Consider the following 16,997-nt stretch of genomic DNA (forward strand, 5'->3'; position numbering starts at 1 on the left):
TTTAACTATAGTTGCGATGAAATGTGCGATGCATTCACTGTCGTTTTATATGATAATTCGGCATTCAACAACTGAAAAAAGTGTTTAAATGACTTTTCTATTGATAATATTTACACGTAGTTTACACTGCAAGCTAGTCAAAGATGCTTATTTGAACATACACGGGTATAACTACGTTCATATCATGCATATTCAAATATTATTGGCGAGTTTGTTCTAACGTCTTGTCATGGATCAGAAAATTCGCTGGGGCAGAACATGCATGCATATAACATATTTATGACTTCATAAGTTTTTTAGAGACACGGCTGAATAACGACTTTATATAATGAAAATTAATGTATTTCCTTGTATGAAAATGCATTGCATTGCATGTACAATAGAAATGAATCGCATGTACAATAGAAATGAATCGCCATACAGTGAAATTGAAAGTCTAGACTAAAACTAAACTTACTAAAACAGCATAGGTGAATTTGATTCAGTATCAACAAGCTGAATAGCAGAACCAGTTGTAAGTTAAACAACATCAATGATTATGTTAAAAGATACATTTTTCTGCAAATGAAACTTAACAGCTACTTTTAAATATGTTGCACGCTCTGTTCGTGAACTTTTATCAATTTGTGTATCAATTTTGCACCTGGATGGCTGTAGGCGCGATAAGAAGACGTTCCCATTTTTTTTATTTTTTTTTTATTATTTTCAAAAAATAAACAAAAGCAGTCCCCCTTCATCATCCGTTATTCTACAACAGACATATTCGCATGCAATAGAGAAAAGAAACTAACTGGATTCACAATTGTATGATTAATGTACAGAGCTATCATTATTTACAAGATTGTAGTTTGATTGACACTCATCAAAATTCTGCTCATCCTGTTCCCTTAAGTTATGATTATATTCATGACTGAATAAGTATACATATATCAATAAAAAAAAACAAGAAGTTCAGAGCTTGTCCTTGGTCTATTTTCGTTATTGCTCAGTGTTGAAGTATTTGGTTAGAAGCTAGTTTCGTATTTAACATGTTTCATACTTTATCATGCCGGAGCTCACTTTAATATATCCTGTAATGTTTTTATTCGTTTTTGAAGACCGTGTAGTGACCCGTGATTATTCACGTTTTGTCCGTTTGTCCTTACGGGTATTTGTCTCATTTAAAAAATACCACATCGCCTGAATTTTATATTTGCAATCGTTCCAAAGTCTCTGGACGACATGTATAAAATCTTTAAGAAGCAAAATCATTTGTACTCAATAACTCATATTTAATAATCGTTTACGAAACAATGTTTTTGTCGAGTTATCATGGCCGAATTAAGTGTAACCTTCCATAACAATAAACACATTTAAAGTCAACGATTTCTTTAATTTGTTATCCCGTATTCGTTGAGTAGTATATCTGTTCTGAAATGTAAAAATAAATGTTTAATAGATATAAAATAGAGCATAAAATCTTTCAGACATTTTCTTACTTTATCTTTTAAATCATTCTGCAGATACATGATTACATGTACGGTAAAGGATTCGAAACATAAAATTAGGTAATGTAGCTTTGTAGGGCCATTCTAAATTTCATGATAAAACAAGAATGTGTTCCCAGTACACGGATGCCCCATCTGCACTATCATTTTCTATGTACAGTGGACCGTGAAAATGGGGGAAAATCTCTAATTGGCATTCAAATTAGAAAGATCATAATTATCATGGGGAACATGTGTACTAAGATTCAAATTGATTGGAATTCAACCACATCAAAAACTTCCTTGACCAAAAAACTATAACCTGAATCGGGACAGAAGGACGAACGAACGAACGGGCGAACGCACAGACCAGACAACTTAATGCCCATAAACGGGGCATAAAAATAAAAAATATTCATGTAATTTATAAGCGATAAATATGATAAAATTAATGATAATAAAATAGATAATAAATTTTATATAAAGTAAATTATATATTACTTTGTCTGATAAGGTTACAGACTCCTTGGTTACACTCCCTGGTGTTACAACATGATGAACAGATATTTATGGTTCCATGATCACGTTTTCTACCATGGGTATCTGTATATGCCTCGTGAGTCTTGTCACAAATCTACAATGAGTCTTTATGATTTGTATATTTCAGAAATTATTGTTTTAAATCAATGGTAGTGTTGTAAGAACCGTAACTCTTAGACATAAATGGGAATGTCCAAACAATTATACTTCAGTGTTTTACCTTCTGTTTTTATCCCAAATGTATATTTGCAATTTCAAAGGCTTTTCTTTTAAAAAAATAAGTAAATCCTTTGATTTAATTTTTTTTTATTTTAATTTGTGTTTGTGGTTAAATTATAACGACACATGTGATGTATATATTGAACATATATTTTTCAATTTTAATAGACTTGTTTATATTTTTTCGTTTGGGCTTGTATCATATTTTCCCACCGGTTTATATGATCCGTTTATCCTATATTGACTCTTAAAATTCAAGAGTTAATAAATTGAGGGTAAATTATATGGCCATCCACATTCCGTTTCGATCCCTAACATCACTGAAGAGAAATTTATTGTCGAAATCCGGATCTGGTGTACCAAAAAAAATTATTGAAACCTTATGTTTGTGGCATTACATCTTGGCCACAAGTTTATTGTTTTCTGTTTAGTATTAAATTGATATAAAGATCCATTTTGTTACATCTTGTGATCAATTTTACTTGAAAATCGCCAATGGCAGTCAGGCTTACAGAACATCAGTTGTTCGACCTGTCATTCAAATGTGTTTTGTTTAAAAGTACTTTTTCACTTTTTTTGGTCTTTGGAAAATGTTGTTTGTGCTGTATTAAGACTGTATTGAGCCTATGGAATAGACAGATGCACACTTATACAGGTACTTTAGACTAATTAAAGTTTGTACGTTTAAGGATCATATGATAGTTATTTTATTAGTGTTCTTCATATTCAGGATAAATCAGTAGGGTTGATATGAAAACAAAATACTATCAAAGTGTCTAAAAATTAAAATTACACCACGCACAAGGAAACAAGAGTGAAAAATTCCAAAGACATGTTGTTATTTTGACGAATTACCTGTTTTCTTCTACATCCTAGGCTATATATTAACTGTTGGTTTGATACATACAAGTCCTGTGAACAAACCTATAAATGTAAAAAAAAAAAAAAGTTCTATTCAATTTTGAACTCAAACGGAAAACTTCTTGATTGAAAACAGCCTCTAGCAAGACGACATTCTCTCTTCACAATCAAGTTGTCTGATCTATGGTCGGCCTATTGTCTCTTTGACACACTCCCCATTTCCATTCTCTATTTCATTTTTAAGTTTGACCTTAATATAACATTTGGATTCAGCTGATGAAACCCAATGAATGTTCAAAATGACTTTTTTAAAATATGGATATTTAAATTGTTCACGGTAATCCACATTCTAGAATTTATGAACAAATACGATGAATATTCCATTTCAACTTTCAACTTTCCTCTCGTTGACAGACGCCTACGTCTGCTTCAGTGTTCTTTCTATATAAGCACATACTTTTGAATCTCGTTAAAGCCTATATACATGTTAAACTTTATGGCTATTTTGTGCATTTTTCCTTTGATCTTTTTTTGTGATAAGGCCGTGTCTGTTTTTTTCTTTGTTTTGCGTCAACTGATTCTGAGAAAACCTACCAGACAGCAAGGAAAAAAAACACACACAAAGAAAATAACACAAGAGTCTGCTTAAGTTCTGGACTGATTAACAGTGACTTTAGATCAATACTGTCATATCTAAGTGAAAGAGCAAACATGACAAACAGGAAATTTAGCAATGTACAAACTTGATATGACTATATTCTGAGAAATCATAAATGGCCTTGGTATTTCAAACATTTCCCATTTATACTGAAGCCTTTGAGAAGAGACATGTTTTGATCTGAGATGTGTCATGTTGTGTTAAAACCTATGTATAATCAATAATTCCCTGTATCAAATCAATAATGCTTTAAGCATGAATTATCTCCCATTTGCAGAGTTATCTTCCTATAATTTAAATACTTTATGTAAACTTTTTGGCAATATATTAATATTTTGTTCTGCATACTTTTTTTTCAGAAAATAAACTAATGAAATTATGTTTTATATCTTAATATCTTGTGGAATTAAAAATGTACATACTAATTTATCCTATCCTATCAGACAGTAGATATCATTTAAAGAAATTTATTAGAAATATTTGCAAAAACTACTATTTTTCATTTAAAAAAGTATAAAAATTTATTTCAATTATAAAATAAAATAACTTTGCAAATGGGGGGTAACTCTTTCTTCAAGCAAGTAAGGAACGCCTACTGTAAGACCTGTTCCAAGGAAGAACCATTACAGTGAAATTGGTTGATCTTTTCAATATCAAATTTAGTGAATTTTAATATTAAATAAAAGCTCTGATACATTCACAAATGTTTTATTAATTGAAAACAATTCTTAAAACAAAATTTAAAACAAATAAATCAAAACTTAACATGAGAACTAAAGTATAAAGGTGTTTTTGAAGACATAAGCACATCAAAGGCACTCTTTTGTTGATTTGAATTAGTTTTTTCACAAAATTTGTCAGTCAGCTCAAAGCTTACATATGCACCAAACATTTTAACAGCATCTATAGCCTTGAGAGATGTATCATTTCATTTTTTTCCCCGTTAGAGCTAGATGAAACATAACATTTTATCAGAGTTTTATCCCCTATGGTGATAGGTTCATTGAATCTTGTATTTAACGTGTCTCTTATGCTGGCTACGTAAAGGCTCTCTAGGATCTGAGAAAAAGTTTCTGTGCCGGCGAGCGGAAATGCATATGGAGCCAGAACGATCCTTTTATCTTTGAAAAGTGAAACACAAACGATCTCGCTCGCCGGCACATTTATACTGGCCATTTCTGCTGTCACATGTATCGAAGTCAAGATCGCTTAAACGCTTTAAATAAGGAGCGTACTTGTTATTTAAAGCGCAAAATAGATTTGAGTATAAGAATACACAAAAACACGGCTGGAAAAACCCGGAAAATACGGATTTTCTACTGACGAACAAAAAAAAGTTTGTGTTTGTTTTTGACACAAATTGGCCGAAAACCTACCCGCACGCGGACGCAAAACAAATAAAAAAACAACTATGGCCTAATTTTCATATCATGCTTCTCGCTTGAGATAGAAAAATAATCGCTAGAAACTAAGGAGACCACGTGGCGTTGCTAACGAAATTGACATTGAAATTGACAACGTCGTCATAGGTAAAATAGCGATAAACAGATTATCATTGGTCATCTCAACTCGATTGCTTTTCTCACTTTCGCTTTTCCAGCACAAGTGAGAAAAATAATCTCGTTGAGATGATCAACGATAATCTATAAATATAGCAAGGAGAAATTAGTAATAAATCATACGATTAGGACATGACGTCTATTACAATAGTTATTTTGATCACACGTTTTATTAACTTGTTACAAATCAAAAAATATATTTTTTTCTCATTTCCTCTTACAAAATTTGTCTTTTTAACACTGACAAAGCCTAAATCAATATCAAACAAGACATACAAAGGTACAAAATGTTACCTCGTTTGATGGACACTGAACAAATCTTGAGCACTTTGTGGGATCATCTGTTTTGTCACATTCAGCACACCAGACATAATCAGGGTTCAAAGTGGGACCTGGATTAAACATACTTAGTTCATACAATATTTAATTTTTCAATATAGTGCACAAAATACAATTATACAATAGAAATACTGGGATTCGGAAACAAAAAAAAAACATTTATAATTATATATACAGTAGTGTTTTCATATTCGAGGTGTCAAGTTGAACATTTTCAATTTAGACATAAAACAGGAGAACTAAGTGTGTAATATTTTATGACCACACTTTCAGTTTATTATCAGATCAGACGTTCTGAAAAAAGGAGACCAAGTCGTTTATTGGTACCCCGAACAAATAAAACCTTGCAAAGCCAGTACATATACTGAGCCAAAAAAGTTTAGCAACACTTTTTTTTTATAAATTCTTTTTTGTTGTTTTTGGAAAAAAAATATTTAAACATTATTGATATAATCCTTAGTTTTACCTGTAATTTAAAACAGTCTTACTTTTTCCTGCTGATTGATTTCGCGCCATTTCAGCTTTGCACATGTAAATGAGGTTTTACCTTCTGTACCTGCACTTTTAAAACAATATTAAAAATTTCATTTTCACTAACGTTCAGAAACACACCATTGGTAAGAAAAAAACAAACACCTTTGAAAAATTGCAAGGGGCGTCAACCAGGCCTCCCGGAAAATGACAGTCAGAACGGTCTTGAAATCGTTGATGCCGTAATGAGGGTTGCTGACATCATGGCTCGATTTAATGTGCACAAGGCAACAGTTTAGAGACTAGCAAACAGATATCGACAAATTAAAACTGCACAGGATAGGTCGATATCTCGTAGACAAAAAAAAACTATCGTCAAGGGAGGAGCGCTTCCTTCGTTTTACGTCAACACGTGACAAGCTTTTTCCGGCTAAAATGTAGTGCATTGACTAAGGGAAGCTGCTGGTGTGCCTGCCAATCCTTCATTGGTGCACTTAGGGCATGGCTGAGAAATTGATTTTGAGAACCACTTTACTCATTTACGCGTTTTGACCCTCCCGCGCTCCATACAAAGAGAATCCTAATGAATGTGAGTGATAAACATTCATGTTGCTTCTAACATATCATAATTCCATTGTTTTATTATTAAAATAATATGTTGTAATGATTTTCTAATTAAATAAAATTTTACATTTTTGTTGCTAAACTTTATTGGCTCAGTATACATGTATGTATAACAACTTAAAAGGAAATTGCAGTTCTTGAAAAACGGCCTTTTTTATCAATATGGTATGCACTTGAGAGGAGGACTGTTCCAGACATACATACATCAGGGCCGTCGATTACAAGTTTTGTGCAAGGGTACTATACTTTACAATAGTGTTTCATGCTTTATAGAATGATCATTGTAGTGTATACTGTTTTCTTTCTTATTTCATATTAGGTGATCACGTTTATTTATAACAGAGCTGTGTTTCATTAAGGTTTTAACATTACTTGTGTCGACTGATTTCTGAGGAATATATTTAATTTTGCAAACAAAAACTTTTAATATCAAAAGTTTTTTTATTATATATATGTTTATTACTATTTACCTGTATTTACTTGTAATATTGGCGCAATTGAAAGGTTATATTTTGGCGCAAATAAAATATTGTTTGTGGCGCAAATGAAAGATTTTTTTTGGCGTAAATGAAATGCCAATTGACGCAAAGCAATGCACCGGTTCTTATACATGTATATATTTGGCTTTTAAAGCGTTCCGGGTGAAGGTAAATCATACAAAAACACTTCGGACGCATGCAATGATATACTTAAGTATTCAATTTGTCATTTTATTTTTTGGGATATATTTATTTGAATAATCTACCCCCAAAAATGGTAGTTATTTTTTTTAACCATATAATTTTAACACAACATACGTTGTCCACAAAGGTAACCATTACACGGTACGCCATCTTTGTTTGGTCCTGTAGTACAACATTCGGAACACATAACTAGATCTATCATGTGACCATGAGAGAATTCTATTTGTCGTTTGCCATCTCCAATTTGGTGTTCATCAAACGAGCATACCTGAATTAATGGTACGAAAACAAATTACAAGTTAATATTGAGTATTAAATATGATTGTGACAATTTCAATACTGGATTAATCTATCCAAATGTATTGTTTGTATGTTGTTTTGTTAGAAAATCTTTAAAAAAAATACAGGAAAAAAGTCACCTGACGGCCTATTATATGATGTGGTTTTTGAGATGTCACAGTGATTTACAAACAAAAACAATCATCACATATGTACATGTAATAGCTATATGCTTAGCAACATTTGTCTTTTAAAATACAGGAAGTAAGAGTTTTCATAGACCCATTAAGTATCAATAACATGACGTCATGTTATAACTGGTGACCCCTTAGTATTTTTAACATCACTATTTTGCAAAGTGGGCTAACAAAATGATCTAGTTATCGTGATTATGAATCCATAAACTGGAATCATATGTTTTTCAAACGTAGCTGAGGATTATACATGTCAATTGGATAAAGATGAAACAGAAGACATAGAAACTCTTTTCGTCAAGTATTCAATTTGGTTGACAGCCCTACTGAAACTATAGATTTGTTACTTGCACAGTTGTATTTTGTTTGTATCCTGTAATACGTGACCGTAGTTGGAATCTATTGTCGCAAAAGGTGTGCTTTAGATAAAATAAAGATAGTAACATACTTGTTTTACATTGTCTTATCGGGGACTTTTGTAGCTGACTATGCGGTATGGGCTTTGTTCATTGTTGAAGGCCGTACGGTGACCTATAGTTGTTAATGTCTGTGTAATTTTTTGTGGATAGTTGTCTCATTGGCAGTCATACCACATCTTCTTTTTTATATATATTTCATATTGAATTGTTAAATGAAGACGGGTTCTGTCTTAATTGATGAAATATAGGTATTTTTTGGAAAAGGAAAATTTAAAGACATCTTTGGTAATGCTTATCAGTGTGACAAATCTGTGACAGCCACTCTCCGAGATAATAGCAGTGGTTTGTAATCAAAATTGTATGATTGGAGATTTGTAACTGGGGTTTACAATGTAAAGTAAACAGAGAATTACATTTTGAATGATTTAGTGAATAAAACTTTTTGTGGATGAGATTAATACAAAACGGGTCATTTACAAATAGCAAATTCGTATAACAAGAAACATCATTATGTATCCAAGTCGATGGCATCAATGTTGTTGCGTTGTATGTACCAGTTCTCGTATCAAGTTGTATGGGTAGAATTGTTATATCTCTTAAACAATTATTCTATGGTGTCAGCTTGCATATACACAAAATATCAGAGACAGATATGTTGGTACAGTTGTACATATTGTCATATGTAATGGTGACCGTGTTATAATATCTGATTTTTTATGTGCAGTTGTTTTGTTTTTCATTTTGTTTCTTTGAAAAATGGCAATCCCTAGTCACACTTTAATCCGTTTATTCCAATATTCCGATCATCGTAGCTCCTTGTGAATTTTAAAGTTTAATCACTGATGAAATCAGAATCTTTTATTAAAGCATGACAGACTTTACAGTTTTTACTTCACGTTAAGAAATGATACAGTGTTGGTCAGAGTAATGCACGTAAACGCTTAAAACATAAATTTCTTACCTTATCAGATTTGCAACCTGCTATGAAAGCAATCTGCATATTTGGGAGCATCACTTTCCGTAAATAACATTGCTAAATACAAAGAAACATACAGTTTACATGTAGGACATGTATTTATTTTAATAATAGCGCGAACCGTACCAAAAAAAATCTAGTGCTCCTGAAGGGTTTAAATTTACGGCTTCACATGTGTTGCTCATCCAGGTACACATACGGTGTTAAGACATGAGTTGATGTAAAAATCGATAAAAAGAAGACAATGTAGACATATCAATCATAACGGTTAACCGATTCATGGTGGCGCCGTAAACTTTCAAAGGAGTTACTTCAAATTAACCTGAAGCATTAACAACCATCGACTTACACATCCTTGTGAGCAGCAACCCTCTTTCAATGATATTTTGATAGCATACCCAAGCTCTGGAATATCTTGTCAACTGTGAGACATATACTCTATATGCAGGCACTTCTAGATTATTGTTACACAGAAAAAAAGTGTGTTTTCCTTGTTTTGTTGAGAAATTAAAAGACAATACACTTTTTAAACTTTTAAACACGAAGCACTCTTCATGTTCTTGGTACACTAGAACCCGAATAGTGATTCTGACTATCAATCCCTCATTGCAATTTGTTTAATTGTATTGCGTATACTTAAATAAATTTATTTCAATACCTCCTCTCCATCCTCACACTGTGCCTCTGTCCGGAAACAATCAGTAACGTTTCTTGCAAACTGACATGAAAGGCATCTTAGTCCTATAAAACATTACTCTACCATTTTGAAAGTTGTTGAATGTTATTGTGTTAAGCAACTGAATCCCCAGTTTCACTAGACCACGATCGCACCACGCTCGCCGCGTTCTTAATTTTTATTCAGATCGTGGTGAGGTTGCAGAAAGAGCGGCATGAAAATGATTTGTTTTCGTTGTTTTTACGATTAAACCATGTTCTCACCACGCTTTCTCTACGATTATCATGATCCTACTAAGCTTACCACGTCCTCACTACGACCATACCACGAGTTATCTGATTGCAACGCAATCTTACCATGGCTCTACTGCGATTATAGCATGTTCTTACCGCGATTATACTACGTTCATATCGCGATCTCACTACGTTCTTATTTGTAGCAATAACGTCAACATCGTATTCTGTATCAATATTGTTCCGTTCCTCCTATTTCTGATTAATAATTAGATTTATCGGAAACAGCACAGTAATGCCACCAACATCTACCAGAACAAGTGGGCTTAGTGGTAGGAGTAGATGTTGAGGCTGAGGAGTCTGATTGTAGCGAATCCTGATCCAGCAGAGATGTCGGACTGACCAATCAAACCTGAATCAATACCTTTTGCTAGTCCATCAAGCTCATATGACGATGTTTTAGTGAACGATAGAAGTGAAGACACAGATGTGTCAAGCATAGTTGTGGCGCCGTTAGAGAAAAAGGACAAAAGGTGTAAATTACAAACAAACAAACTAAACCTTGAGAGCTTTTATATATTTTATTTTTTTCCACAGATAGCAGTGAGATTGTGGCCTAGTGTGACTGCAGTATTAACAAACAATAATTCAGTTTAAAATTAAAGGTATTGCGTAATATGTCTCATATTTCCTTATAATTCATCTATTATAATCAAAAGAAAAAAATGCAAACCAAATAACTTAATTTTAAAGCGATTCTCGTGTCACTATGATATATTGAATATGATATTTAGTTCAAACTAGTTACATATTTATTAGAAATCAGTTAGGACTATACTGCTTACGTCACGTCAATGTGTTCGGCTTAACCGGGGTTTACTCAAAACTTCAATTTTCTATTTTGCGTTTTCTATGCAGTTGTTTGTCCTTTTGATACGAATGTTGCTTCATGTGGATCAGGGCAGGCTACCCTTCCGGAGCAGCTCAAACCAATTCAAGTGTTTTGTGTTTTGGGTTTCGAGTTGCTCATGATCAGTCTTTAGTTTAATTAGCATTTTCAATATTGTTTGCCTTAAGAATGTGTTCATCGTTTTTGTTTTTATCCATTGAATTGTAAGTATAGTTTCGACTTATTAATACGAACACTCCTTTGGTATCTTTTACCTCTCTTTTTTCGTGGACACATATAAAAAAATTGACATCTCGACATTTATCCAAACTATCTTTTATTTTATCTTCCATAGTATAATACATAAACCCGCTGCATCTGTTTGCACCTTCCTAAGTTAAGAATCTAGAGTTTCTCTTTTTTCTATTATAGATTATACCGTTGGTTTTCTTGTTTAAATGGTTTTACTCAAGTCACTTTTGGGCCCTTTAAAGTATGATGCTCGGTGTGCGTCAAGTCTCCGTGTTGAAGGCCGTTCTTTGAGCCATAATGGTTTACTTTTGCAAATTGGGACTTGGTTGAAGAGCTGTCTCATTGGCACATACCACATCTTCTTCTATATACTATAGATATATTTAAGTTATACATACCAGATGTTCTTGGTATCGCTATAAATATTGCTACTAGTACAAGACCTGGATATAGAAATCAAAGAAAAAAAAAATTGTTTTGTTCTCTGTATTTTCGTTTATTGTGTAATCGTATTCTTGTATTTTTCTGAATATAATTATAACTTTGCATTCATCGTTTAATATATTCTTGGTAATATTCATTTGGAGTGTCTCGGTACTTAAACATCCCTTCATTGTGGTGTTATTGTGTTCTAAAAATGATCTTGTTGTTATTGGTTCTTATTTAAATACATTTTGACTCTCAAATTGAAAAGATTATTGTTTAAATATATATTTCTGGTTTTGAGGATCCCAACTTTTAAGTAACTGTTCTTTAAGCGATGTCTATTTAATGCTGCATTTCTGGATTTTCATAATAATTTATGTTCATAAATTATAGAAGCTTACCTTTAAATAAATACGAATAGCACATAGTTTCTTTTAGGTTCTAAAATGTAAAATAAGGAAAAGACAATCGGGTTATGTTCGTGTCATATATTTTTAGGATTGTATGATGCTATAAACCCTTAACTTGTGCACCATTTCATTTCATGTAGCGTATTTGCATTGCTTGTCTATCTTGCAGAAAAAAAATGGAATTAAAAAGTTGTGTATTATAATTGATGTGAAATAAGTTAATGTGGAAAGAATTGAATCATCTCAATTTTGACATGCAATAAAATTGAGAAATGAAATGGAGAATGTTTCAAAGCGACAACAACCCGACCATAGAGCAGACAACAGCCGAAAGCCACCAATGGTTCTTCAATGTAGCGAGAAATCCCGCAAACGTAGGCGTCCTTCAGCTGGCCCCTTAAATAATATGTATACTGGTACAGTGATAATGGACGTTATACTAAACTCCGAATTATACACAAGAGACTAAAATTAAAAATCATACAAGACTAACAAAGGCCAGAGGCTCCTGACTTGGGACAGGCGCAAAAATGCGGCTGGGTTAAATATGTTTATGAGATCTGCCCTATACCTCTTGCCAATGTACAAAGGTAAACGCATAATAATACGCACATTAAAATTCAGTTCAAGAGAATTCCGAGTCTGATGTCAGAAGATGTAGCAAAAGAAAAAAAATAATTAAAATGACAATAATACATAAATAACAACAGACTACTACATGTAGCAGTTTCCAGACCTCAATTAAACTGATTGAAAGATCATGTCTTCATTATATGAATATCAGGCACAATCCCTCCCGCTAGGGGTTTAGTATCATACTATCATAACACATATGAGAAGAACATAACCCGTGTTATGCCCACAACTGGTTTTTTTCGACGTAGTCGGTATAGTTTTGGTTTGTGCCCTTTGAACCTAAAGACGCTTCACTATGGCAACAGAATACGCATGCTCGAAATTATTTTCTGTGATTGAACAAAATGCTGTCATGGTGGGTGATTTGGTTGTGTTTGAAAAAACGTCTCGAAAATTATATCGTGCTGGAAAGCAAGTGAAAAACTATACTATTTGAACTATATGTTACAAAGATTTATATCTCTATTAAAATAATTGTTTCTCCAATAGCTCTTTGCATCAATGACAGCTGTTTATTTGGGACAATTGTATATTTTTAATGTAAACTTTGTTGTTAGAACGTACATGACTTTTAGAACGCACCTACGCATGTTAGATTTCCGCGGGGTTTTGGTGAATGTAAACAGAAAGACCAATAGTTTCTAGCTTTGTTAACCATGAATTAAGTTTAATGTAAACAGTAGTGAATGTATATTTGTTTCTTGTTATTTGCACTGGATTGTTTGACAAAAAAAATGTGTAGGTGTCATCACAATATTCTTATATAGTATTGCCTTAATATAACCAGACTTAGTAAAGAATTTCTTGTAGTTACATTCAGATGGAAATTTTATTAAAGAGGTCCTAGCTACATCATGTCATTATGCTTCTGAAGGTTATCGAAATGATAGTTTTAAACAAATACTCAAATTTAAATACGTCGGATATCTTTTTTAAAGATAGTTCTTGTTATAAATAAATGTGTTTTATTCCGATGCAAAGGCCCTATATAATGGCCCTATATAATAAGTGAATCAATATTAAAGCTAAAATATGCAATCTTTAATGAACTGGCAACAGTACGGTAACTACATTTATGTATATCCTAAGTCCATAATGATTCAAACGAAACATGCAGAGTCTTAGCTAGCGGATTATGAACACAGGAGTAGGCCCGATAAAGTAATACAAGTACATGTATGTTAACAATAATTTGGTTCTACATGTATATATACCAACAAAAAATTATCCCGTACATGGCTTAATTCCCCCATTTTGTGTGCACATCCCAAGATGGGCTATCTCGAAACATATATTGTTTTATGTATAAGCCTTTTTGGCGGTTTGGTTTGGGTGGGGGAGGTCTTTGATTGTGTATCTTCTTTGTCATAGGAGTTGGTGTCAAGTGTTCGATGGTCTTTGTACTTTTGGAAATACATGTACAATGTACCAATTGTCTCTTTTTATGTATTATAATTTCGGAAACATACTATGTTCCTACCTTGTTTTCTCTTTATAGCTTAGAATTTGTCCTAAACCATCCGCTACCATTAACCTAAATGATATCAACAGATGGAACCTATTGAAAATGTACATGTATCCATTCTATTAATATTTGTTTGTGTATTCCCTTATGATTTGAAAAGGGCAGGATTGACAACACAACAGAGAACTTTGCATCGGATTTCAAAGAAAACATAAATGTTATAAGTCAGGAAGCTGATGTTCAGTGGTTGTCAATTGTTGATGTGGTTCATAAATGTTTCTCTTTTCTTGCTTTTTTATAAAGATTAGACCATTGGTTTTCCCGTTTGAAAGGTTTTACACTAGTAATTTTTTGGGGTCTTTGATAGTTTTATGTTATATGTGTGCATTTTTGACCTATAATGATTTACTTTTACAAATTGTGACTTGGACGGAGACTTGTTTCATTGACATTCATACCACATTTTCTTATAGATCTTGTTTGTTTTCTTATCACATCTTAAGGATAAGTTCTGTCTTTTAAAAACTCAAATTCCAAACCCTTTTTTATACAAAATCGTTCATTCCTTTCGAGGGAATGTCTATATACTCTATCTAAAATCATCAGACAGCACTGTGTTTAGACCTCTTGGTTATAAAATGCAAATGAAAGCATAAAAATGCTTACTGGATTCGGAAAAAAACTAATCATGTTGTGTAGCTTGAAACCAAAGGAAATAAAAAAAAAAGAAGGAAACGCATGAAAATATATGACCTACGGTTAAAGAAATGAAATTAAGTGGCGAAATTAAATTAACGGTACAATTTTTTTTGCACCAGATGCGCATTTCGACAATACATGTCTCTTCAGTGATGATCGTGGCCAAAAAAAAAAAAAAAAAAATGCAACATCGGAACGTTTAATTATATCTACACTTGATACATATCAATGTCTATAGTTCCATATATAACTTCACTTAGTCACGATCACATACAAGTGTACACGATAACAAGGTATACTGGTCTATGTAATTATTTTTGGTAGTATTTCATTTGTATATATGTATAATTTAACTTTGATCATTAAATTTTCTTTAAATATCTTTACATTCCTGACAAGAAAAAAATTAATTAAGATCAATATGAAAGAAACAACTGAAACGCATCTGCGCATGTTTTGTAAATATGCTACTATTTAGCGCATGTGAATGTGCAAATGAAACAACTACGTATACGTTACATAAATGATATTATCTTTAAACTGACACAGAGATTTTTATTTTAGTTTTTTTTTAAATTAACCTTTGACAAAAAGATAAGGCAGTCCACGATACTCGACACCTAATTTTAAGATGGTATGGCATTTTTTCTTAGACAAGTCTTTTTCATGAGGTTTGCTTTTAAAGATAAGACAGATGTTAAAATGTCAATATAATGTTCGCACAATGTATAGCAATGAAAACAGTAGCATTGTAATTGTTAAGATATAAATAACGAAAATAACCAACCTTAAATTAAACTTCTTATCACTGATAACAGAAGATTTGTCATCTGCAGTTACTTCCCTTTTCTCGTTTCGTTTCTTGACAATCATACACGATTAAGAAAAGCTGCATAACGAAGCTCGCTATTGCTATGTGTTTCTTTTTTTTAGGAATTTAATGCTTCTTTTTGTAAGTTCATTGGGGTGTAAAAGCGTTGACCGAAGTACATTTTCAATTGTACAATCTGAAAGTGTGCGCACGGTCAACTCTTTTACAACCCTATGCAAGTACAAAAAGAAGCATTCAATACTTATATTAGAAATATTTTTTATCTAGGATCAAGTTCTTATTTAAATTACCTGTGCACTACTACCAGTTCAAACTAAGAGTTATCCTATATTACAAAACAGCTCTTTTATCAGTTCAAACTAAGGGTTATCCTATATTACAAAAAAGCTCTACTACCAGTTCAAACTAAGGGTTATCCTATATTACAAACAAGCTCTACTACCAGTTCAAACTAAAATGTATCCTATATTACAAACAAGCTCTACTATCAGTTCAAACTAAGAGTTATCCTATATTACAAAAAGCTCTACTATCAGTTCAAACTAAAATGTATCCTATATTACAAACAAGCTCTACTATCAGTTCAAACTAAGAGTTATCCTATATTACAAAAAGCTCTACTATCAGTTCAAAGTAAGAGTTATCTATATTACAAAAAGCTCTACTACCATTTCAAACTAAGAGTTATCCTATATTACAAAAAGCTCTACTACCAGTTCAAACTAAAATGTATCCTATATTACAAACAAGCTCTACTATCAGTTCAAACTAAGAGTTATCCTATATTACAAACAAGCTCTACTATCAGTTCAAACTAAGAGTTATCCTATATTACAAAAAGCTCTACTACCAGTTCAAACTAAAATGTATCCTATATTACAAACAAGCTCTACTATCAGTTCAAACTAAGGGTTATCCTATATTACAAAAAGCTCTACTATCAGTTCAAACTAAGGGTTATCCTATATTACAAAAAGCTCTACTACCAGTTCAAACTAAGAGTTATCCTATATTACATTAAACAGCTGCGCCATGAGCGCAGGATACGCCCGTCGTCTTGTGTGAAAGTTTAATGCAATAATCATAAATAATTTCTGAGAAAATTTTAAGCAAAAACCATATATTGTTTTTGAGATACGGAGGGACATATAACACCCCCCCCCCCTCTTTAAAAAAAAATATAGATATCTC

General features: G+C 32.4%; 1 protein-coding gene across 3 annotated transcripts; it reads right to left on the reverse strand.

Annotated features, from left to right (window-relative positions):
* Positions 1-1,301: 1,301 nt before the first annotated feature.
* On the reverse strand, positions 1,302-15,814 carry LOC134727029 (uncharacterized). Of its 3 annotated transcripts, none has more exons than XM_063591415.1 (10): positions 15,762-15,814; positions 12,166-12,205; positions 11,737-11,781; positions 9,947-10,029; positions 9,274-9,345; positions 7,535-7,688; positions 5,598-5,695; positions 3,081-3,149; positions 1,968-2,100; positions 1,302-1,405 (listed from the first exon to the last, which is right to left on the reverse strand). In XM_063591415.1, exons 2-10 carry the CDS (start codon positions 12,188-12,190, stop codon positions 1,371-1,373), a joined length of 714 nt encoding a protein of 237 aa, XP_063447485.1. In that variant the 5' UTR covers positions 12,191-12,205; positions 15,762-15,814; the 3' UTR covers positions 1,302-1,370. The 3 variants fall into 3 exon arrangements, with proteins under 3 accessions (XP_063447485.1, XP_063447487.1, XP_063447486.1); XM_063591417.1 differs by having other exon boundaries at positions 1,302-1,410; XM_063591416.1 differs by lacking the exon at positions 15,762-15,814 and adding an exon at positions 14,291-14,370.
* Positions 15,815-16,997: the final 1,183 nt, after the last annotated feature.

The sequence above is a fragment of the Mytilus trossulus genome, chromosome 7 (assembly GCF_036588685.1).
Source record: "Mytilus trossulus isolate FHL-02 chromosome 7, PNRI_Mtr1.1.1.hap1, whole genome shotgun sequence".
Classification (NCBI taxonomy): Eukaryota; Metazoa; Mollusca; class Bivalvia; order Mytilida; family Mytilidae; genus Mytilus; species Mytilus trossulus.

Excerpts from the sequence above, each read along its gene's own strand:
- LOC134727029 (XM_063591415.1), bottom strand. The coding sequence starts at position 12,190 with ATGTGCTATTCGTATTTATTTAAAG. Across the intron at positions 7,689-9,273 it reads CAGGTTGCAAATCTGATAAG|GTATGCTCGTTTGATGAACA; the intron begins GTAAGAAATTTA and ends CCATTAATTCAG. Across the intron at positions 5,696-7,534 it reads TGGTTACCTTTGTGGACAAC|GTCCCACTTTGAACCCTGAT; the intron begins GTATGTTGTGTT and ends TGTTTAATCCAG.